The sequence below is a fragment of the Mustela erminea genome, chromosome 7, assembly GCF_009829155.1.
Source record: "Mustela erminea isolate mMusErm1 chromosome 7, mMusErm1.Pri, whole genome shotgun sequence".
NCBI lineage: Eukaryota > Metazoa > Chordata > Mammalia > Carnivora > Mustelidae > Mustela > Mustela erminea.
This window is the reverse complement of record NC_045620.1, coordinates 38,400,488-38,426,878: the sequence shown is the minus strand read 5'-3', so window position 1 is coordinate 38,426,878 and position 26,391 is coordinate 38,400,488. Positions and strand designations below refer to the sequence as shown.

At 35.4% G+C, this 26,391-nt stretch overlaps 1 protein-coding gene across 3 annotated transcripts in view; it reads left to right on the top strand.

Annotated features, from left to right (window-relative positions):
• TASP1 (taspase 1) overlaps nucleotides 1–26,391 on the top strand; it is a 264,514-nt gene that overhangs the window by 219,085 nt on the left and 19,038 nt on the right. For all 3 annotated transcript variants that reach the window (XR_004287596.1, XM_032351428.1, XM_032351430.1), the window contains one exon: nucleotides 5,321–5,394. Coding sequence is in view for 2 of the 3 variants with exons in the window: in XM_032351428.1 (XP_032207319.1) it covers nucleotides 5,321–5,394 (74 nt within the window). In the remaining variant the exon portion in view is untranslated. Of the gene's footprint in view, nucleotides 1–5,320; nucleotides 5,395–26,391 lie in introns of those variants that run through there.

Genomic DNA, 26,391 nt, shown 5'->3' with positions numbered 1-26,391 from the left:
AGTGTTTCTTTGTGCAAGGAGATTGTTCTATCTTGTGGAGAAAGTGTGTGCTCGATAGGCTTCATTCAGGCAAGAGTTACAATGCTGATAGCCATGAGTTCAAAGTTAATGAATCAACAGTATTGTACATCCAGAAAAAGGAGGAGGAAATTCATTCAATTGTATGTGAGACTGTTCCAAAAACTGCTAAAGTAACATCTGAGGCCATGGAAAAGCTAGAAAAGTAGCTCAACTTGTGGATTCATGAAGTAATGACAAATAAGCAGAGCATAGGGGACAACATTATTGTGGGGTTGAAAACCAAAGGAATTCATGAGCAGGTTATCCAGGGTCAGGAAAATGTTAAACTCTTCTTTGTTAGTATTGTGTTGTAAAGAAAGATTATGTGTGATTAATTGCTTATAAGAAAAATGTATTAAATAAGATGTCTTATACAGAAACACATAAAATAAGGTTACTTATTGATTGAAAATGGTTATGACCAGAGGCTTGTAGGAACCTAACCCTGTATTTCCCTTAGGAGCAGTGGCTCAGTGTTTGCTAATTCAGTGTTCATGGCAACCTTATAGAACATAACTACTGCAAATTGCAAGGATATATTTTCAAATGGCCATGCCTCTATCATTAGTAAGGAGAGTGATTTTTCTCCACCCCCAGCTAAAAATGTTGTTTCAAACTTTTGCTATCTGATAACCTGATAGTTGGATAATGATATTTTACGGTTTTAACTTGCATTTCTCTTAGTATGAGAAATGCAGAACATCTTTCATGTGTTAGAGCTAGTCATACTCCTTTTAGTTTTCTCTTTTTGTCTTTTTATTTTTACTGATTTGTGACAAATCTTCAGATATGAAGAAAATTAGCCCTTCTTCTATGCTACAAATTGCAGATATTATCCCTAGTTTGTCGTTTATCTCTTGACCTTTTTTTTCCCATATGGCAAAAGAAAATACCATGAACATTTTTAATACAGTCAAATGTATTGATCTTGTCTTTAGTAGACTCTGAGTTTTGTTATGGTTTTAAGGGTTAGTATCCAAAATCTCTAAAGAACTTATCAAATTCAACACCCAAAGAACAAATAACCCAGAAAAGAAATGTGCAGAAGACATGAATAGACACTTTTCCAAAGAAGATATCCAGTTGGCTAACAGAGACATAAAAAGATGCTCAATATCACTCATCAGGGAAATACAAATCAAAACCACAATAAGATACAATCTCACACCTGTCAGAATGGCAAAAATTAGCAACATATAAACAAATGTTGACAAGAATGTGGAGAAAGAGGAACTCCCTTGCATTGTTGATGGGAACGCAAACTGGTGCAGCCACTCTGGAGAACACTATGGAGGTTCCTCAAAAAATAGAAAGTAGAACTACCCTACAGTCTAGCAGTTGTACTGCTAGGTATTTACCCAAAGGATAGAAAAATACAGATTCAAAGGGATACATGCACCCTGATGTTTATAGCAGCATTATCAACAATAGCCTAGCCATGAAGAGAGTCCGAATGTCCATTGACAGATGAATGGATAAAGAAGAGGTGGTAAAGAATGAAATCTTGTCATTTGCAATGACGTGGACGGAACTAGAGTGTATTATGCCAAGTGAAATAAGTCATTCAGAGAAAGACAAATACCATATGATTCTACTCATATGTGATATTTAAGAAACAAAACAGATAAACATATGGGAAGGAAGGGGGAAATAGGAGAGAGGTAAACCAACCATAGGGGACTCTTAACAATAGAGAACAAACTCTATTGTTAAGAACAAACAGGGTTGATGAAGGGATGTGGGTGGGTGATGGGCTACATCATTAAAAAAATCTAAAAATATAAAATCTCTTCTTAAATGATATCTAATAGTTCTGTTGTATATGATGTTTTGTTGGTCCTTTGGTGTTTTTAATGAATTTAATCCTCTCAGTGAAACTAATTATGAATCTTTCTAAGCTGTGTAAATTTTAAAGTAATAGAACAATGAAAGGTCACCAGGTTTTGGAATCCAAAAGTCCTGTTTGAATTGTAGTTTGTGCACTTACTAAAATGATCTAAGCTATGTTACTTACCTGCTCTTAGCCTCAGATTCCCCATTCAGGCTTTACTGTGTTCTATTACAAAAGACAGTGCCTGGCTTATGATGGATTCTCAATGTTAGTTCGTCTCTCTCCTGTTTCTCTAAAGCCCTTGACCAAGAAATATTTTGTTAAATTAACTTGAGTTAAGACATACACTTCAATAAATAGGATTCCTTTTCAGAAGCATTCTATCATATAAATTGCAAATTATTTCTGTTGAATTTCTCAGGTTAGCCTGAACTTCTAACTCATACATAAGTATTTGAATTGTAGGTATTAAAAATAATGTGTCAGTACAAAGCACATTGCAAACATACATTTTTTTGGCAATAACTGTGAAAAGAATAAATGAAGATTGAATTTCTAGACACTGAGTTACTTTCTTTAAAAACTCCTAAGCTATGTCTAGAAACTTCACTGGAAACCCTTCAATATAAAAACAATTATTTAATGGTCAGTCACTGTACCCAATTTATCCTGTTTCATAATTCTAAATTTTTTTATATATTACATTTCCTTAAAGTAGGCCACATTTTTAGAGGGAGTAATGCATTTAAAATAAGTGCAGTTGTGTCTTAAAAAATAAAGTGTAATGTTTTTATCCTTTACTTTCATAATTAGATCAACTATATTTCCATGTGTTTTTCTTTCCATGGCTAATTCCTGAGCCACCTTAACATTTGGGGCATAAGGAGAAGTCACAATTTTAGAAATCCCTTAACTTTATATTTAAATACAATTGCTTTGTCACTACTCTAAGGAAATTCAGTAAGACTTGAATGCCTTTGCTCTATTAGGCAATTTAGAATATCCCAGACCTTGCTCTGGACTTCAGGATTTTTGAAGTTCAAAGCAGATGTGTGAGGAAGAAAAAACATCTGTTGAAGAGAACTTGCTTCATTGCGTGACACTGTTTTCCTGCACTCTTCAGTGGAGCGTCTGTTGAGCAGGTTGGCAGGTTTGGTAATTAATTAATGATGAGGGAATGAGCCATGTATCTGAGGAACTCACTTTTGCCCCTTACTGCTTCTTTCTTCCCCACATGTCTGGCAAAGCCTTTAGAGTCTAGGATCACTGATCCCACAGTTGTGTCTCAACTCAAACACTTGTCTTCAGGCTTAATTAGCTCAGAGATATAAACAGATGGATAGCCTGGAACCCAGAAGGTTTAATGTTGAGCAATGCAATTTTATTATCAGGGAGTTATGAAATTTTTGTTGGAGAAGTATGTCAAAACTTCAAAAATGCCTTTTTAAAAACACCATAGAATTTTTTGTTTTGTTTTTTAATTTTATTTTATTAAAATATAATGAATTATTTGTTTCACGGGTACAGGTCTGTGATTCATCAGTCTTACACAATTCACAGCACTCACTGTAGCATAGACCCTCCCCAGTGTCCATCACCCAGCCACTCCATCCCCCCCAGCCCCACTCCACCTCATCAACCCTCAGTTTGTTTCCTGAGATTAAGAGTCTCTTATGGTCTGTCTCCCTCTCTGGTTTAGAAAAAAAACCATAGATTTTTTAAAGTATTTACTTGAAGGTGACAGGGTTTTGTGTGTGTCTCTGTATGTGGATTTTTCTTTTTGTAACTTTTTATTTAGATATAATTTCAAACTTACAGAAAAGTTACAAGAACAGTACAAGGAACATCTACTGTTCCTTTACCCAGATTCACACATTCTTTTCTTTTTCCCCCATTTGTTTTTCCATCTTCACTCCTTCCTTCTCCTGTCTTCCTCCTACACCCACACCCACCCAACCACCTATCCACCCACACTCATACACTGAAACATGTGCATTTTTCTGAACTATTTGAAGTCAAGATGGATGTTTGCTATCTTTCCTCCTAATAATTCAGTGTATATTTCTTATGGCCAGGCCATTCTTCTAAATACACAGTGCAGTTATCAAAATCATAAAATTTAATATTGATGCAGCATTATTTTCTAATCCATAGTCCCTTCTTAAATTTCATCAGTTGTCTCTATAATGTTCCTATGACACCACACCCAGATCAATGTAGGATAACAAATTGCATTTAGTTGTCATATCTCCTTTAAATGGAAACAGTTTCTCAACTTCCTGTGTATGTTTTGACTTTGACATTTTTGAAGAGTTCAAACCAGTCATTTAGTAGCGTTCCTGTGTGAGATTTGTGTGGTGTTTCCTCATGCAGTCTTGGTTCTGCAGTTTTGGCAGAAGTACAACAGAAGTGGTGTGTCCCACAGTATCTTATCAGGAGGCACATGGTGTTGATTTTCCCTTAATAGGTGAGGTGAGTTTCCATCATTTGATTAAGGTAGCTTCATTGGTTTCTCCACAGTGAACTTATACTTCTCCTCGTTACACTTAGTAAGAACTTTATGGAGATACTTTGAGACTATGTAGATAGCTTTCTCCTCTTCAAGTTGTCACCCACTAGTTTTAGTAGTCATGATGATTTTCTAACTCTGTTATTTCTTCTGTTTATTAGTTGGCATTCTGACAGAAGGAAGAGCTTTCTCTTCTCCCTCATTTATTTATTCATTTATTTATTTGCATTAGTATAGTCTCAATGTTTCTTATTTTATTTGGTGGTAAAAATGCATTACTATCATTATTTATATTGACACTTAGTTTGACTCTAATTTGGCTAGTGGGAACTCCTTCAGGCTGATGTCTGGGTCATTTTGATAAGTTGTCATCATTCTTTAAGCAGTTCCTTACTTTCTGGCACAATAAGATGTTCCAGATTCATTTTATAATTTCTCTGCCCCAGCCCTGGAATGAATATTCTTCAAGGAATCCTGGTTCCTTTTTATGGAGAATGGTAGCTAGAAACCAAGACTGTGTGTGTGTGTGTGTGTGTGTGTGTGTGTGTGTGTGTGTGTTAAAGGAAACTACAGAAACTACGTTATGGAATATTACATGTGCTAAATCATTGTGTACTGTATGTATGAGTATGTAGTGCATGTGTTAATTTTAGGCTACAAGTTTCAAACAGAAGAGCATTTATTTTACATGTAATAATCATAAGTTTTGACAAGAAAGAAATACATTTTTCATTTCACAGTAAATAGCATTACACAGTTTTGAGTACTAAATCATCTTGACATTTATGAAGGACCAAATGGAAAGTAGGGAACTGAGTGTGTTAAAATATAAAGCTATCTTTAACTGTTCTATTAAAAAGCAAAGATTTATTTTCCATCTGTGATCTGAATGTGCCTATTTGTGTTCTCTTCCACGGCAGTGGAATTTTTGTGGAGCCACACAACAGAGAGCATGTGTGTTGGATATATGTCAGCCCAGGATGGGAAAGCCAAGGTAAGCGGGAAAACTGGGGCATAACCTGAAAACCTTGCAGCTGTTGCATGAACCTCTAACCAGTTAAGTTGATAAAAATGTATTTTTTTTCAGCCTCTGTTAGGCAGTAGAGTAGCTCTGTGATCTTTATGAGAATCTGATTAAGTACAGTTAATGATCCCAAAGAAAAAACAGCAGATCTTTTTAGCTTTTGATGACAGAGCAGGAGAGATTAGGAAATACTACCCCCCAACCCCTTTATTTTCATCTTGTTCTTCCTCATCAACTGTAAGTAACTAGAAAAGAGGAAACTGGGGATTGGGAAGAGAAAATGGGAGTAGAGCTGATGTGCTGACAGAGCTGAGTGATTTTGCAGGGAGTGTTGGAATAGATCAAGGAAACAGGTAAAGAAAGCTGAGTGCCTAGATAGCACTCTGCATGTGCCAGGGTGGAGGTGGCCGAGGTGCTTGCACATGACTTGTCTAGTGTTCTGGTGTGTCCTGGCGTGCCATGGCTCAGTGTCCTTGTGAGCAGAGTCAAAGGTGTGTGCCCTGTGTGACACGTGCCTGTGGCATGCATCCCTCAGTGAGTCACAACAGTCACACAGACCTACACAGCTACTCATGCATTGCTTGGTTTCCCTGCATCCATGATGGGTGAGTCTATATAAGAAATATAATTTATGGATTTTAGTATTTATACTGGCCTGATGTTCTTCTTCATAAAATTTTTAGAAACACATATAGCATATGATATTTACTTGGTATTAAAATAACTTAATTGCAAAGCTATGAAGTGAGCAGCCTCATTTTTAAAGGTCATAATTTATGTTGCACGTTTGGAGATATAAGTAAGGAAACTTCTAATATCAATGTCTGATATAGATTGAATCATTAACAAATTAAGGGTACATGTCAGTTTATCACTTATTTATTTGTCATTTAACTAACCCACCCAGTCTGGCCTCTGTATATTATCCAGCAAGCCAGTAGCATCACAAGGCTTTCGTGAGTACAGCATGCAAGAGCATTTCATCAGACAAAGATTGGTTTAGAGTCATAACAATATTATTGAGTTCTCCTCCTCTTTGTCTTAGCCTCACCTAATACAATATTCGTATTGTATCAGTAGACTTATTTCATAAGAGAATGCACAGAGATTGCTTTCTTTCATAGTATATACAGAAGGAAATTATAGTTTCTTTTTTTAAAGATTTAAAAAAAATTATTTATTTGACAGAGAGAGATCACAAGTAGGCAGAACAACAGGCAGAGAGTGGGGGGAAACAGGCTCCCCGCTGAGCAGAGAACCTGACGCAGGGGCTCGATCCCAGGACTCTGAGATCGTTACCTGAGCCGAAGGCAGAGGCTTAAACCACTGAGCCACCCAGGTGCCCTGGAAATTATAGTTTCTTGCTTTAAAGGTGACTTTTGAGGGATGCTTGGGTGGCTCAGTCCCTTAAGCATCCAACTGTTGGTTTCAGCTCAGATCATGAACTCAGGTTTGTGAGTTCAAGCCCTGTATTGGGCTCTGTGCTGGGCATGGAGCCTGCTTAAGATTCTCCTCTTCTCCCTCTGCTCCTCAGCCCCCCCACCCCACACTTGTTCTCTCTCTCTCTCTCTTAAAAAATTTTAAAAAAATTTAAAAAATGATTTTTGAGTTTAGAGTAACATAGCCTAATAGAATTTGCTGTGATGACTGAAATGTTTGTATATATATATGTATATATATACATATATATATATGTATATATACGTATTTTGTTGTCCAGTAGGTTAGCTACTAGTCACATGTGGCTATTGAGCACCTGAAATATGGCTAGTTTGCATGAGGAACAGATTTTTAAATTAGTTTAAGTTTAATTTAAAATACTTATTTTTTAATTTAGATAGCCCCATGTGGTGAGATGGCTACTGTTGAACTGCACAGGCTTAAAGAATGAGTGGAAAATGGTTATTCAAAAAAGTATTTTCAGAACATTGTTTTCTTCCCGATGACAAAGCCATTGCCAAATATAAAATAAGCCCGGGAAGCCACAGTAATGGATTGCAGCCATATAAGTTTCTCTCACCCCTTACATATTGGCTCTGAGCTAAAATTGTTTTTTGACAAAAGAACATATATGAGGTAGACTTTAGTGTTGAAGCCAGTCTGATGGGGGTACCATCAAGTTATTAAGTCCCTTGTGCGGAAATGTTCTAGTTACCCTGCTGGTGGCCTTTGGAAGACACCTTAATTATTTAACATGAAATATGGGTACTAAAGAGAGTGGAGAGTCCTGCATTGAGCCCAAAGATGTTTGGCCTCTAGTTGCATTGCTTGACATCTGGTGGACGTGGTTTTCATATTGCTGGTAAATTCTCCAGCTGGTAGTCTTGATTGGGCCAACAGATACAGCTGCTCCTCTTGCCTCACTTGTAAATTATGTTTTGACCTCCTTGCAGAGAGTTAATCCCTCTCCCTTTCTTCCTCCTTTGAGCCTGTGGCTACAAATGCTTTCCAGAAAGGGAGGAAAAAAAAAAAAAAAAAAAAAAAAAAAACCAAAAACCCCAAACACTAATGCTTCAGCTGCTGAATTCTATTGATCAAAAAAAACCCATCTCTTCTGTCATAAAGGCTGGAATTTTATTGTATTGCAAGTAAGACAATGTTATAAATGAGAAGTTGGGCTCAAAAGAGAAAGGAGCTATAGCAAAGTTTGTATTCCTTTTAAAAGAATAAGCTTTTGGTCTACACTTATGGTTTCCTGATTTCTATGAAAAAATTGCTGAATTAATGGCATGCCTATTCGGGTTTGTGAAACATGTTCTCATATAATGTTGAGATCCATGGTAGCAAAGGAGAAAGAAGGCATCCTTAAAAACTAAAACTAAAACAAAACAAAACCCACAACCAACAACAACAAAACACACACATTTTTTTAAAAATTAAAAACTATTTCTAAAAAGCTTTTTTTTCCTTTCTTTCCTTTTTTTTTTTTTTTTTAAATTTGGACTTTTTGTTACCAAACTCAGGACCTACCTAAAGCCACCTGGCCATTCGAACATTTTATATAACCTAGCTACGTTCAGTTCAAGTTAAGGCCTTGAATTAAAGCTCACCTCAAAATCACAGTGCTTTAAAAAGGCTGGATAATATATATTATAGTAACCAGAGTCCATATACAATTTGAATAAATAGAGGTAGATTCTTTTAAAAATTTCTTTCTTTTCTTTTCTTTTTTTTTCTAGAACATCCTTGTATTTATATTATTTAATTTAATTTCTAAACCTGTAGCTTAAGTTAAAGAGTTTTTTTTTTATTAAATCAAAATTAAGGCATTGATAGCAGTTGGATTTAAAAATCAGATAGCCTATATCCTACCCAGATAGTAGTTAATGAACAGTTTTTAATAGACACCCAGTGTGCATAGACTACTGTGATAAAAACAGATGTTAAAACCGGCATGGAACTTATTGAAGTGTGTAATAAGTGAAACCTAGGTTTCTTTTACTATGTGGAGGTCACTTTTTATAACAATAGTGAAAATACTGTTATAAAAATTCATTCATGAGGAAGAGCAGGTCTTAAAATGTCTCCCCACAGATTTCTTATTAGTTGCAGAGAAAAATAATAAATATATAATGGGGAAACCAGGCAACAACCTGACCTTGTGATCAAAATTAATGTGACCAATGATGGGCAGATGGACATCATGTGCCTATGAATGTGATAATATGAGAAAGACACAACATCACTTTTGTACTATTCCATCTGGAAGTGCATAACCTGAATCTAATCACAAGGAAACATCAGACAAATCTAAAATGAGGAACATTCTATGAAGAAAGAAAAAAGGGAGTATATTCTTCAAAAATGTCAGTGTCATAAAAGGCAAAGGCTCAGGGAAGTGCTCCAGATTAAATAATATGAGAGTCTTGGCAACAAAATGCAATACCTGATTCTATACTGGATCCTATGTGGGAGGGAGAAAATGCTATAAATGCATTATTAGGTCAATTTACAAAATTGGAATATAGATAATAAAAAATGTTGGATCATTCTTAAATTGGTTATGACTGTACTGTAGTATATTAAAAATATCCTCACTCTTAAAAAATACACACAAGTACATAGGTATAGAGGGCCATAATATATACAATATCTTCTTGATGCTCCAAAAGAAATATATGGATGGATGGATGGATGGATAGATAGCAAATTAAAAAGTAATGGAGCAAAATGTTGTCAATAGGTGAACTTGGGTAAAGGACGTATAGATGTTCCTTGAACTATTCTGTAATTTCGGAATTATTTTTGTGTAGAAATTTTAAAAAATTTATCATCCTTGGGGTGCCTGACTCAGTGGGTTAAACTTATGCCTTCAGCCAGGTCATGATCTCAGGGTCCAGGGATAGAGCCCCAAGTCAGGCTCTCTGCTCAGTAGGGGGCCTGCTTCAAATCCCCCATCCCCCGCCTGCCTCTCTGCCTACTTGTGATCTCTTTCTCTCTCTCTTTCTCTGTGTGTGTGTGTGTGTTTGTGTGTATGTCAAATAAATAAATAGAATCTTTTAAAAAATATACATCACCCTTGGATATTATGGCACATTTGATTAGTTTTGAAATGAATAAATATTGGAATGAGTGCACTGCCAGGCAGTTGGAGCCTGGATTTTCTCCCTCACTCTGTGTACCTGTTAGTGTGATCACTCTGCCTCTAGAGGCCTTATCTGTAAAATGAGAATAAGAATATCTTACTATGCCTTAAATCCTTTCTGGGATAAAGTATGATAACAAAGAAACAAAATCTGTCTCTCTAAATACAGATGACTGAATTCTGTTAAGTCCTTGGTATATTATGGATATATTATATATATAATGGATATTTGTATATATTATGACCCATAATGCCCAGATACTTGCCTCCAATCTGCAAAATTCTAAATTCTAAACTCTGCATTCTAGATTATATAAGCAGATATAATACTGTTCAACTTTCAGTAGAATTTTTGCAATCCCAATGTAGTGTATCATTTTTTTTATTTTGTTTTCTCGAAGATAGTTTCTGAGGCTTTAAAAAAATCTCAATAAACATCTGTTTAGAAGGAATAGGACAGATGGGATTTCTGAGAGTTTTTAATTGGCTTAATGTACCTCTCAAATAAAATCATAGGAGGAAGACAAATATAAAATGGAAGGTAAACAAGAAGGAGTTATCAAAGGAATTGGAAAAGAGATTTCCACTCCCAATTAAGAGGAAGAGATTTTTGCTCCTACTTCCAACAATGAGAAGGAGCTGAATGAAATATAAAATTATGAATTTAAAAAAATTCAAAAAGCTGAGTATGCTAGAAAAATCTAAATGAGCTAAGTTCCAGAAAGACTTCTAGGACAGAAAAAAACTCTTGACTGATTTATTTTTGGCAGAACAATGGGAAGAGGAGTAAAAATGATGTAGAAGAATATAAAGAGAAACCAGCCAAACTTTTAATGAACCACTTATAGCCTCATGTGAGCTATATGAGAGATTAAAATCCTAAGAAGCCCCAGCCACGGGGTGAGTCTTGCATCTACTACCATTTCTTCCCTATGAAGCCGTCACCAAATGACCACACCAAGGGCTTGGAGCATGGCAAAGAACTGAGCTTGATTCATCGCAGTGTGTAGGTTTTGCACCAAATACATGACAGTAGCCAAGAAAAGACTGGACGTAGAATGGGAGAACTGAGAGACATCTTCCTGAGGTATTATGGCCTTTATCAAGTGCAAGGCAGTTGCAAGAGAAGGCCGGGATAAAGAAAAGAAATGAGAAAAAGCCTGCCTTATTCCTACAAGCTATACAGGACCTCCAGGGACAAGGCAGTATACTATTGACGGCTAGTACCTGAACAACAGGGTGAAGAAATGTGCCATGGCATGGAAAACTGGGGAAGCTTATCAAGATCAAAGAGAACACCTAAGCAACCCAGAAATCTGGTGGCTGGGCTATAAACAAAGAGAAATCTCCCATGATTAGAATATTGGCAACTGGATTATAAAACATAGGGAAGTCTTCAGATTCTCATCAGGGCTCAGATCCCATACCTTGCTTAAGGGAAATTCCTGATCCAGACCTCAGAATATTAGCCTATAGTGAACTAAATCTGAAATTACCACAATGCCCAGAACCAGCTCACATAGAGATTACACTGACTCAGAGTCCTCAACCTAGAGGGAGGAAGGGAGTTTGCCATTTTCTTAGGATAAATATTCATTTTAAATACAATTTACTTTTTTTTTTTACAGGCAATATCTGTCATACAATAAAATTATGAGTCCTCTGGGATACCTGGGTGGCAGCAACTCTTGATTTCACTCAGCAACTCTTGATTTCACTCATGATCTCAGGGTCCAGGGACTGACTCTTCTTTGGGCTCCCCACTCAGCGGGGTGTCTGCTTCAGGGTTCTGCCTCTCCCTCTGCTTCTCCCCCTACCTCTTTTCTCTCTAAAATAAATCAATAAATCTTTATATATCTATCTATCTATCTATATAGATAGATAGATAGATATGGAGAAGGATTATACAATGATTGTGATAACTATAAAAAGAAATAACCAAATGGAAATGGTATCAGAAACAAGTAATGGTATCAAACAAAAATGGTATCAGAAATATAGTATCAGAAACAAGTAACTTATTTGTTGGGTTTAACAGGAGATTGGGGTGGAAAATATGGTTAGTGAACTTGAAAACCAGTCTGTATAAATTGTCCAAACTTAAGCACAAGATGGAAAATGAATTTAAGAAACTGAAGAAGGTGACCTATAGAACTATGACAACAGGGCTAGGATTTGTGCATTTGGAATTATATAGCTGTAAAGTTCATACATTGTTTAAAAGACAGTATGTTAGTATTTGAATGTAGTTTGAGATAAGGAAGCATTTTAATTTCTAGAATAATAAATTTAAACATAATAAAAAATTAGTAGGAGACATATGAGAAAGTATATTACAAAATACTCAACCAAAAAACAGGTCAGAAAATAGGAACAGAAGAACAAAGAACATATGAGACAAATAGAAAGCAAATGCTGAAAGACTTAAACTCAATTATATCAATAATTACATTAAATGTGAATAAGCACTCAATTTAAAAGGTAGAGATTTTCATATTGCAGATAATCTTAGAAGACCCAACTATATAGTATTTATAAGGAATGTACATTAAATAGACTCAGACAAAATTGACAGTGAAAGTATGGAAAAAAGTATGTAAAAACACTAAGCATAAGAAAGTTAGTGTGGCGGGACGCCTGGGTGGCTCAGTTGGTTAAGCAGCTGCCTTCGGCTCAGGTCATGATCCCAGCGTCCTGGGATCAAGTCCCACATTGGGCTCCTTGCTCCGCAGGGAGCCTGCTTCTCCCTCTGACTCTGCCTGCCACTCTGTCTGCCTGTGCTCGCTCTCACTCGCTCTCTCTCTGACAAATAAATAAATAAAATCTTTAAAAAAAAAAAAAAGAAAGTTAGTGTGGCTATATTAATGTCAGACATAAGAAACATTATAAGATAAAGCAGGACATTACATATTGGTAATATGGCCAATTCATCAAGAAGACATAAAAATTCTAATGGTGTATGTACCTAGTAAAGGAAGCAAAAATTGAGAGAACTACAGGGGACGAACAGACAAATCTACAATATAGTGGGAAATTTTAACATCCCTCTCTTAGTATTAAGTAGAATAAAAATTAGTAAATATATGAACAACTATAATCCAACTTGACCTAAGTGAAATTTATAGATACCACACTCAACAAGTTATTCTTTTCAAGTTCACAAGGAATACTCACCAGAACAAATTGGAAATTATTTCAAATGGAATGATAATGGAAACAATATGTCAGAATTTATAGGATATAATGAAAACATTCAAAGAAAAAATATATTTTTAAATGCTTATAATAGTGGAGAAAATTTAAATAAATGTTAAATTTCTATCTTAAGCTTTAAGGAGGATAAATACAAAAGAAAAATCAAGATAAAAGTAAAAAAAAACCATAGAAAATTAAAAATAGAAAAAAATCAACAAAGCCATAAATTGGTTCTTTGAAAAAAATTAATAAAATTGACATAACCTTAGAAAAAATGGTCAGGAAAGAGAAAATAATGCAAATCACCAGTATCAAGAATGAAAAGGGAAGATTAGTACAGAATCATAGATCTTACAGAGAATAAATGGATAATAAGGTGATACAATGAACAACTTTCTTACAATACATTCAGTAACTTAGGTGAAATTCATAAGTTCCTTTAAAAACCCAACTTAGGAAATCTAACACAGAAAGTTGGAAATAAGCATATACATATTTAAGAAATTGAATTTATAATAAAAATCTCCTCACAAAGAAAAGTTCATGCCCAGATGATTTCAATGGTATGTTATATCAGACATTTAAAGAAGAAATAATACAACCTTTCAACAATTACCTTGGAAAAACAAGGCAGAGGGAATGCTTTCCAACCCATTTTACGATATGAAGGTAACCTTGGTCTCAGAATTTGACAAATATGTTATGAGCAAGGAAAACTACAGACCAGTATCCCTCATAAACATAGGTGCAGGAATTCTTAATAAATTAATTATTTTTAAAAAATTATTTGAGAGAGAGAGAGAGCGCACACACAAGAGTAGAGGGAGAGTAGAGGGAGAAAGGATAAACAGACTCTCCACTGAACAGGGAGCCCGATGTGGGACTTGATGACAGGTCCCTGAGATTCTGACTTGAGCCAAAGGCAGACACTTAACTGACTGAGTCATCAGACACCCCTTTAATAAGTTAATCTTTCAAAAAAAAAACAAACGAACAAGAGGTAAAACTTCTGAAAAGAAAGGAACAGACAAAAAAGCATAAATATCTTTGTGATATGATGTAGACTTAGAAAATCCAAGGAGATCAACTGTTAAATTCTCAGAATTATGAATTTAGAAAGAGCAAGTAGAAAATAAAGATACAAAATTAAGTATCTTCTGCTTATAGAAGCAGTAAAAAAAAAAAAAATAAAGAAGAAGAAATTAAATCTAGAGTTACTGTACAACCCAGCAATTCCACTCCTAGGTATATAGCCAATAGAATTGAAACTATGACCACGCAAAAACTTGTTCACAGATACAATATAGCGGCATTATTCATAATAGCTACAAAGTGGGAGCAAATACCCATCAACTGATGAATGGATAAACAAAATATGACAGAATGTAGATTGGTAATTGCCAGGGCTAGGGCTAGTGGGGAAGGAGAGTGTGAGAGTGAGTGTTAACGGGTAAAGAGTTTCTTTTTGAGGTCATAAAAGTGTTCTGGAATTGGAGCTACACAACTTGGCCAATGTACTAAACATACTAAACTGAACACTTACTTGAAGGGTGAGTTTATGGTGTGTGAACAGATCTGTTAAAATATCCCAACAAATCTATTAAAAATATAAAACAATGTAATTTACTGTATTAACCAAAATAAATGAGAAAAACCAAATGATCATCTAGATACCATATGCTCATTTCAACGTCCATTCGTGATAAAAATTCTTACAATACCAGAAATCTAATAAATACCTCAATTTGATAAAAGGCCTGTACTAGAAACCTATAGTTAAAAAAGCATACTAATTGATGGAATGCTGGGCACTTTCTTTCTAACACTGAGAACAGACAAAGAGGAGGTCCACTCATACTTCTGTCCAGTATTTTACTGGAATTCCTAACCAATACAATAAAGCAAGTAAAAGACATAAAAGACAAAAGTTGAAAAAGATGGAAAAACTGTAGTTATTCTCAGATGACATGGAATGATTCTAACAAATGATGTGCAAGAGCTGTCCTCTGAAAACTACAAAGCCTTGCTGAGAGAAATAAAAGCTATGTAAAGGAAATAAAATATGTATGTTCACAGATTGAAAGACTCAATAACGTTAAGATAGGCATTCTTTCCAAAGTCATCCAGAGATTCAAAGAAAACCTAATAAAAATTTCAGTAGTTTTTAAAATAAGAAATCAACAAGCTGATTTCAGAATTTCTATGGAAATGCAAAGGACCTAAAATTGTAAAAATCGACTTTAAAAAAGGCCAAAGTTAGAAGACTTAACTTGTTTTGAGATTCCCCATAAAGCTACTGTAATAAAGGCAGTGTCCTCTGGTGAAAGAGATAATCCTAAACCCAATAATAGCAGAAGCTTTGAGATCAGTAGGAATACCACTCTCTCTTCTGCAGTTTCACAACACTCTGAAGGAATAAATCACCACATTTGTTGATGTAGCAGGATTCATAAGACACTGCAGGATTTATAAAAACATTGCCTCAGAAATTCAGATGGAAACTTGTATCTCAAGAAGAAATTGAATGTATCCAACATGGAGATCTGGCATAATCACTAGCAATGTGGCTGCTGCTATTGTTATCAGGTAAAAGAATTGTCTTTACAGTAAAGACTTCCAAAATGACAATGAAGTATACATCCAGCAACTTCAATAAAATAGTCTGTAAAAAGAAAAAAAATGAAAGACTTTATTTTAAGATTTTATTTATTTATTTTTTTGACATAGAGAGACACAGTGAGAGAGGGAACACAGCAGGGGGAGTGGGAAAGGGAGAAGTAGGCTTCCTACAGAGCAGGGAAGCCGATGCGGAGCTCAATCCCAGGACCCTGGGATCATGACCTGAGCTAAGACAGATGCTTAATGACAAGCCACCCAGGTGCCCCTGAAAGACAGAAAATTTAGATGGTACTAGTATCTTCTAGTTTACTTTGGTCAGCCTCTTCAACAAGCTTACCTAATTGTTTATGTACTTTATATTTATTAGGATATACATTTTAAAATACTAAGTCCATGAATTTACTCATAATCAGCAAGTACTGCCAGTTGAACTGTTAAAAGCACACAATGTCTAGTAACCTATCATAAGTTTTCCATAATTTCACTTTTTTTCACTGTGTATAGAGATGGAAAGAATTTTATGAGGGAGAGTTTTTGGTGTCTGAAGTTGGGTGAAGATCAGTGAAATAATTACTTTATTATTTCTAATCCTCTAACATTTTTTCATTCATAACTATAACTTACTATGTAAGTATATCTTCTCTAAAAGATAATAGTATAACTTAAGTAGAACAGGTGACTTGAGGGTGTTGAGACTGGAGAGTGAATGAGGAAGATTATTTATAACCTATATTCAGAGAAAATGTCAGAAAGTATAAACTGGAAAATAAATTCAAAGACCCAGATGGCTAGAGACTAGGAATGAATGTTTGATAAAAAATTATGATTTATTGTTTTGAGAGGTATTAAAAAGCCTTGTTCTTTGGTTTATTTTGCCATTATGTGATTATGTATACAAATGCTGGTGACCATTAACTTTTTCTAACAATGTTTGGCAGCCTCATTATATCAACCTTTGTATTTACCTAATTAAAGCAATTTATAAAACTTTAAGGTCTTCTGTGCCAAGAGTTTGTACCATTGTGAAAGTAAATCCTCACAGGCTAAATAAACTTTTTTCTATACCTTTAAAAAAAAAAAACAAACTAAAAACATTAAGTGAATACAGCCAGACACAAAAGACTACTTTGTAAATTATTCCATTTATATAAGGTATGCTAGATGAAAGAAATCCAAAAGTGGTGGCTTCAAGAAAAGAAGCACCAAGCTATTTGGGATGTTATAGAAATATATTTTGTATGAAAATTTTCTCTATTGAGACACCTGGGTGGCTCCATTGGTTAAGTATCTGCCTTTGGCTCAGGTCATAATCCTGGGGTACTGGGATAGAGTCCCCCATTGGGCTTCTTGCTCAGTGGAGAGTCTGCTTCTCCCTATGCCTGCTGCTCCCCCTGCGTATGCACACATGCTCTCTCTTTTCTCTCTGACAAATAAATAAAATCTTGAAAAAAAAAAGAAGAAGATACTATTTTTAAAAAAAGAAAGAAAATTTTCTGTGTGGGTTTGGTTTCAGTTTCATGGTTATATAAATGGTCAAAAGTCATCAAATGCTTTACTTAACATCTCTACATTTTATCATATCTGAATCAAACCTCTATTTTTTAAAAGCCTAAGGAAAGGTATTAGCAGACCTGTCTTAAAGTAGCTGTGTGGTGAAATGATAAAGAGACTGGGCTGTGGAGTTAGCCAGACTTGGATTTTGATCCTGTAGCCCCTGCTTGTTTATAACCTGGAACAGGTTGCAACTCTGACCCTTGGTTTCCTCATATTTTTTTTTTTAATTTGCAATTAATTTTTTTTTTATTTCCAGCATAACAGTATTCATTATTTTTGCACCACACCCCGTGCTCCATGCAATCCGTGCCCTCTATAATACCCACCACCTGGTACCCCAACCTCCCACCTCATATTTTTTAAATATTTTATTTATTTGTATGTTAGAGAGAGCACAAGCAGGGAGAGTAGCGGCAGAGGAAGAAGCAGACTCCCCACTGCACAAGGAGTCTGATGGGGCACTCAGTCCCAGGACCCTGGGATCATGATTCGAGCCAAAGGCAGATGCTTAACTGACTGAGCCATCCACGTGTCCCACTTTACTCATATTTAAAGTGAGAATGTTAGTGATGCTGTCTAGCATCCTAAAAATTAATTGAATAATATAGCTGGGGTGCATATATATAATAGAGCTACATGAATGATGATGATGGGGGTAGTGGTAGGAGGAGGTGGTGCTAGTTGATGTTGTAGCAACTTTCTCAGGGCCTTCACACTCCATAGCTCCAAAGCCTTCTTTGTACTGTAATTCTGCTCCCAAAGGTGCCATTTTACATCACCTATGACAAGAGCAGTACCTCCTAGATTTTCATCCTGTGTCTCTGGTGGAGATGGTGGCCATTATTCTGTTTGACAAAATGTAACTCTGACTCATTGATAGAAGCCAACTGACAAGTGAATTCAGACATCCCAGAGAAACAAGAAAATTGAAATTACAGGAACACATACATGCGCATGTACACGTGTGCGTGTGCACACACACACACACACACACACACCCTCCAGCCCTGCAGTTCAGGCTATTTTGACACTAATGCCCTTTCAAAAAGCTATCTGACTAGAGTTCTGCCAGTTTGATAGCATCACAAGCTTCAGTTTTTTATTTATTCTAAGATTTGCCTGCAGTTTCTCTGTTCATCTAACTGAATAATTTTTCTTTTAAAAGAGTGAAAGATGTTGCTGTTAGCTACTGTTGAATTTCTCTTGTGTGACCCTTGAACATACAGGCAGCCTTTTTAGATTCTACTGAACACTAGACTGTGAAACATCTAAGGGTATAATGTCCATGAACTCCTTAAAAGAGCCCCACAATGGTACCCAGTGGAATTCAGTCACTGGATTTATTGGACCATATGTTAGATTTATGGAGATCACCTAGATACCATTTGGCCTTAGTCTAAACCAAATTTTATCTGTTTTCGGCACTCTTGTCCCCATCTTGAAGGAGCCTGATAACTGAAGGAACCTGATCCCTTGCAGGAAGCCCAACAGCCTCAGGGTGGTAGGTTAGGTACCACCAGTAAGCTGTGTCCTAAGAAAACATCCCAGACAGCTAAATTTACCAGACACACTTAAGGAACACAAGGAAAAGTGGCTAATCAGTGATTTTATTTGTACCTTTCAAGCTTGCCCAGAATTTCAAATATAGAAAATTGCATTTCTTTTCCATGCTGTTAGGACTGCCAGGAGGATCCTGTTAGGTCTCTTTAGAAAGTCCTTTAGACAAACAGGAGAAGACTGTCTAAAACTGAATGTGTGAAAAACAAACTTCAAGACAGAGGTCTCCTCAGCCTCAAATTTATTTCTAAGAGCAATCGGTAATTTTATTTTTGCCTAATAAGCTTATGCCATCAGTTCTTCCAGATGATTCATTGACATTGCTCCAAAGCAATAAAAAGAATAAACAAGAGAGAATTCACCATGTTGGCAAGAGCATAAATCTTCTCAGAGGCATTAACCATATTTATACACATAAATCTCATTTTAATCATGGTATAGGGTTAGAGCTTTGCAAAGATAAATATGTCTATCACCTGGACATAACAACACTGGATGTTAGTTGAGGTGAAGTGAATAAGCCTTTTTGTTGTTGTTGTTTCTATTGTTGTTGTTATAGCAACATGAAAAAGAATGAAACATTACTTTCTCTGCATCTACATACTTACCTAGTCATCAGTCTACATACTGCACATCAGGCATGAGTTGAACATTAGAGTGTTATCTTGTTACCTTTTAGTACCACATTTTAGGTAAATTTGTACCTTCCCAAGGCAGACTGTTTGCCCACAGTCAGGTAACCATGGCCTGTAACTGAGACAAGTGTCCTTGAGAATGATTACCCTCATTACCCACAGTGAGTGAGTAATGGTTATAGAATGCTGTTTTCTTTCTTTTCATTGTAAAGTGCAGGACAAATGATGAAAGGAAACTTTTCTTGTTTTTTGAAAATTTTTATATTTTTAATTGCAGTATAGTTGATGTGTGGTATTAAATTAGTTTTAAGTTTACAATACAGTAACTCAACAATTATGTATAGTATGAAATGGGTACCATAAGTGTATTACAGTATTATTGACTATACTCTCCATACTGTACTTTTCATCCCCATGACATTTATTTTTAAGTGGAAATTTGTACCTCTTTATTCTCTTCACCCATTTCCCCTCCCCCCAACCCCTTCCTTTTTGGCAACCATCGGCTTGTATGTTTGAAGATTTATCTATTTGAGAGAGTGATAGTGAGAGAGACTCTGAAGCAGACTCCATGCTGAGCACAGAGCCTGACATGGGGCTGTCCCATGACTGCAAGATCATGACTTGAGCTGAAACCAAGAGTCAGACGCTTAACTGACTGAGCCATCCAGGCGCCCTGAGTTCTTTATATATTTTGGATATTAACTCATTATTGTATATATCTTTTGCAAATATCCTCTCCTATTCACTAGGTTGCCTTTTTGTCTTGTTGATGGTTTCCTTCACTGTGCTAAAAGGTTTTTAGTTTGATGTCAGGTCTCAATTGTTTATTTTGATTTTGTTTCCCTTGCTTGAGGAGACACATCAGACAAATATTGCTAAGCTTGATGTCCAAGAGATTACTGCCTATGTTTTCTTTTAGGAGTTTTGTGGTTTCAGGCCTTACTCCACTTTGAGTTTGTTTTTAGTATGGTGTAAGAAAGTGGTCCATATTCACTCTTTTGCATGCAACTGTTTAGTTTTCCTAGCACCATTTATTGAAGAAACTGTCTTTTCTCCACTGTATTCTTGCCTCCTTAGTCATAGACTAATTGACCCTATATGTGTATACTTATTTCTGGGATCTCAAGTTTGTTCCATTGATCTATGTGTCTGTTTTTTTGCCAGGAATATACTGTTTTGATTATTATAATCTTGTGATAAATCTTGAAATCTGGGATTACGATATCTCCAGTTTTGTTCTTTCTTAAGGTTGGTTTGGTTTTTTGGGGTCTTTTGTGGTTCCATAGAATTTTAGGATTTTTTTGCTCTAGTTCTGTGAAAAACACTCTTGGTACTTTGATAGGGAGTGCATTGAATCTGTAGATTGCTTTGGGTAGTATGGACATTTTAACAATATTAATTCTTTCCATCTATGAGCATGGTATATCTTTCCATTTATTTCTGTCACCTTAGATTTCTTTCATCGGTGTCTTATAGTTTTCAGAGTTATAGCTCTCTCATTATTCTTTTTATTTAAAAAACTTTTTTTATTTGAGTATACTTGACAATGTTATAATAGTTCCAGGTGTATATCATAGCGATTCAGTTTATACATTATGCTGTACTCCCCAAAAGTGTAGCTTTCATCTGTCACGATACAAGACTATTACAATATTGTTGCCAAATTTGACAATGGCTATTTTAACCACAGGGAAGTTTTTCAGTGTTATCACTTTACTACAAAATCTTTCACTTCTTTGGTTAAATTAATTCCTGGTTTTTTATTCTCTTTAATTCAATTGTAAATGAGGTTGTTTTATTTCCCTTTCTACCACTTTGTTATTAGTGTATGGAAAAGCAAAAGATGTCTGTATATTGATTTTGTATCCTGAAACTTTACTCAATTCATTTATTAGATCTAATAGTTTTTTGTTAGAGTCTTTAGGATTTTCTCTATATAGTATCATGTCATCTGCAAATAGTGACAGGTTTGCTTCTTCCTTACCAATTTGGATGCCTTTCATTTCTTTTTTCTTGTCTGATTCCTATGACCAGGAGTTCCTGTATTATGTTGAATAAAAGTGGTGGGAGTCACATCCTTGTCTCATTCATGATCTTAGGGGGAAAGCTTTCAGCTTTTCACTATTGAGTATGATTGTTAGCTATGGATTTGTCATGTATGGCCTTTATTATGTCAAGGTAAGTTCCTTCTATACCCAATTTGTTGAGAATTTTTATCGGGAATGGAGGTTGAATTTTGTCAAATGCTTTTTCTGCATCTATTGAGATGATCATATAATTGTTATCCTTCATTTTGTTGATGCGATGTTTCACATTGATTGATTTGTATGTACTGAACCATCCTTGCATCCCTAGAATAAATCCCACATGATTTTAATAACTATTTTTGAATTTGGTTTGCTAATATTTTGTTGAGGATTTTTACATCTATGTTCATCAGGGGTATTGGCCTGTAATTTTCTTTTTTTTTGTGGTGTCTTTGTCTGTTTTTGGTATAGAAGGAAGACTGGACTCAGAATGAATTTGGAAGCATTCCTTCCTCTTCTATATTTTTGGAATAGTTTGAAAATAATAGGTATTAACTAACTCTTATTTAAATGTCTGGTAGAATTCACCTGTGGGGGCGCCTGGGTGGCTCAATGGGTTGAGCCTCTGCCTTTAGCTCAGGTCATGATCCCAGGGTCCTGAGGTCGAGCCCCGCATTGGACTCGGCTCGGCAGGGAGCCTTCTTCTCCCCTCTCTCTCTGCCTGCCTCTCTGCCTACTTGTTGTGATCTCTGCCTGTTAAATAAATAAATAAAATATTTTTTTTAAAAAAGAATTCACCTGTGAAGCCATCTTGTCTTGAACTTTGATTTATTGGGAATTTGTGGTTACTGATTGAATTTTGTTACTAGTAATTCATCTGCTCAGATTTTCTGTTTCTTCCTGATTATGTCCCAGAAGATTGTGAGTCTCTAGGAATTTATCCATTTCTTCTGGGTTGTCCAGCTTTTTGGCATATGGTTTTATATAGTAATCTCTCATAACTTTTTGTATTTGTGTGGTATCACCTATAACTTCTTTTCTGATTTTACTCATTTGATACTTTCTCTCTCTCTTTTTGGTGAGTCTGGCTAAAGGTTTATCAGTTTTGTTTATCTTTTCAAAGAACCAGCTCTTGTTATTGATCTTTTTCTTTTTCGTCTTTGTTTTATTTATTTCTGCTCTGATCTTTATTATTTGCCTCTTTTTACTAACTTTGGGCCTCATTTGTTCTTCATTTTCTAGTTCCTTTAGGTGTTAGATTTAGATTGTTTATTTGGGATTTTTCTTGTGTCTTAAGGTATCATTCTTACTTCATGTTAACTTCCCAACTCAGGACAAAGTATTGGTTTCTATGATTATAAATATTAGTATCACCCACTGATTTTATAAAAAATTTAATTAAATTATTTTTATTAAATTGGTTAGTGACAGGAGGTGGATCTACCAAGCATATAGTATAGGGGAGGTGCCAATGACCACCCAAGATTTAGCATGTGTAGGCTTTCCATAGTTACATTCAGGGTAGAACTTTGAGCCCAGACTTCTTTTTGGACACATTTTTGTCCCCAGTCTCTCCTTCCCAGTAACCTCAGATTTGAGATGAAAAGCTGGATTCATCAACAGACTAGCTTTTTTAAAAAATTGAAAACTTTCACATAAAAAATTTACACAAAATACAAATTTTACATACATAACATTTTTTGTACATGATTTAAACATTTTAAGTTTTACATAAAAATATGGTTTTTTTTCCCCTTCTAATTTGTTTTATCCTCTAAGAGCAGATTTGGCAACACTGGTAGCCACCCTATTGGTGGGGCCTTCCCTTCCACTTTGACAGCCCTATTCCTGGCCTTCTTCACTCACAGGTGTTTGAGATTGATCCATGTTGTAGATTTTGAATCCCAAGCAAAGTCTAACTGCTAGAACACATTTTCATTTCGGTACCATACATTCAAAAATATAGTTCCCATCTTTTTAAAAACCTTCATCTGGGGGTGTCCAATCTTTCTAATCCTAGGGTTTAAATTCTTTTATGATAGTTGCAATGTATGACTTTTATATCCTATAAGTAAAGCAGTGCTATAAATTGGTGAAAACTTAACATTTTAGTAATAACTAATTGAGATATTTGGATATGGTTGAGCTATTCTTTCTATTTACATTCCTTTCAAATACTTCTGGATGCAATAAGTGGTAGGGACTGATGATTGACTTTTATACTCTTGAGCTGTCATCACTGTATTATACATGTTTGGACTACACTGCTGTAGTGTTGAAGGGATAAAAAGAAACTTAATTTGGGATGAAGATTATATTAATTTGCCATTAGGAGATGCTCAAACTACTTGGAAACAGCTTTTTCTTCACTTGAAATAGAAAATTAATATTGTTTAAAATTTCTCTCCTATATAACAGATGAAAAACCAATTAACCCACTGATTTCTTCCATTGATAGTTCTTACGGATATTATGGTAAAATTTTGAATAGTTAGAACTGCTAACTACACTACTCCATTAGAAATACTTATGATGTATATTTTAAGAATAAAAATGGAAGATCTGGGCAAAACAAGCTTTTAATAGGCAGTTAGTAATAAGCCCCAATAACACCTTAATAGAACATATTTCCAATGCCATATGTTTAGATAGGAAGACCTGGTCTTTAATATGATGACCTCTTAGATACAATAACTTCCTGAGTCTAGCATTTTAGTTTATGGTTTTTTTTTTCAGTGTTTTTGTTCAGTAACCATATTTGGTTTTTAAAAAAAGAAATAAGTACAATTTAAAAGATATTTACCAGCAAAGATGACAAAAATACATTTTTTCTTAACCTCTGTTATCCAGTTTTAGAGCTACTCAAAGATTTATTGTAATGACTAACAATGATTGACTAGGAAGGAAGCCCTAATTCTTTGGCTTCTAGATTTTAGCTATTTATAAAACTCAGTTTAACTAGGAATAGAGTTTCGATTAAACAGAGTAACTCATCTTTTAAAAAGAAGTACTTTTAAAAAGAAGTAATTTGTTTATTACTAAACAAATAGTATGGAGTACCTTTTATATTCAGACACTTCCCTGGGGACATTAAGAATAAACAAAGAAACCAAGAATCTCTGTGCTTTTGGGCTTACATGCTAGTGGAAGAAATAATAAACAAGATAAGTAAAGCATATGCAATATTTGTGATAAGTGCTAAAAAGAGACATGAAGCTGGGAGGGGTTTTAGGAAGTACGAAGGTTCTGATGTTAGGTGGGTCTCACTGAGGAGGTGACATTTGAGTGAAGTCTTGGAAGATTTATGGGAGCAAGGCAAGAACATTCCAGGCATAGAGAACAGTAAGTGCAAAGACTCTTAACTAGGAGTATTCCTTGTATGTTAGAGGGTCAATGAGAATGGTCAGTTAGTAGGTCAGTATATGCAGTGAGGGACCAGACTGTGTAAGCTCATATTGGTCATTGTTAAGATTTGGGCTTTTTCTCTGAGATGGGAGCCATTGGAAACTCACTAGCATCATGTCACTCACTAACCCATTTGTGACATAATCTGACTTAACATTATAAGAGGTGACTCCAGCTATGAAGGGGAGACAGAGTGAAAGGTTGTTGCTACTCATGTAAGTGATGATAATGATTTGGCTGGAGTGTTAGCTGTGCAGATGGTGAGAATCGGTTGCTTCTTTGTGTGTTTTAAGAGAGAACCAATGGGTTTTGCTGATGGATTGCTAATGGATGAGGGGAACAGAGAAGACAATGATGACTCCTAAGAGTTTGGCCTGAACAGTTGGAAGAGTAGGGTTGCTTTTTACTAGGCTTCATAGGAATGTGGGGAAGTAGAAAGAGCTCAATTGGGATATGTTAATATTGAGATGCCCTTAGATAGTTGGATGTATATGTCAGGAGAGAGGATTAAGCTAGAGATGTATACTTGGGAATCTCAGCATATAAATGCCTTTTAAAACTAGAAGGCTGAGTGAGATCACCAAGTGAGTGAACACAGACAAGAGAAAAGAGTCCTGAGGATCACTCATGTTTATAAATTTGGGAAATGAGCCACCAAAGAAAACTATGAAATGGCCTAGAGGTTGGAGAACAACACGAATGTGTTGTTTTAGAAACTAAGGAAAGAAAGTATTTCAAGGAGAAGAGGGTGACCAACTTTATCAGATGCAGTAGTCTTGTACCATGGAATTAGGTCTGAGGACAGACCATTAGATTTATTAGCACTGACAGGTATTGCTTACTTACCTTGATAAGAGCTGTTTCACTGGAGTGGCCAAAGCAAAAACCTGATTGTAGAGCATTTACAGAGAGAACAGAAGGGACTCAAAAAATTTGAGGTAATAAGTAAAGACAAGTCTTTTGACGAACTCTACTATAAATGCATGTACAGAAATCAGTGGCTTTCTTACACACTAACAATGAAAATACAGAAAGGGAAATTAGAGAATCGATTCCATTAACTATAACACCAAGAACCATAAGATACCTGAGAATAAACCTAACCACAGAGGTAAAGGATCTGTACTCAAGGAACTACAGAGCACTCATGAAAGAAATTGAAGAAGACACAAAAAGATGGATTCCATGCTCTTGGATCGGAAGAATAAACATTGTTAAAATGTCTATATTGCCTAGAGCAATCTATACTTTTAATGCCATTGCGATCAAAATTCCACCAGTATTTTTCAAAGAGCTGGAGCAAATAATCCTAAAATTTGTATGGAATCAGAAGAGACCCCGAATTACTAAGGAAATTTTGAAAAACAAAAATAAAACTGGGGCATCA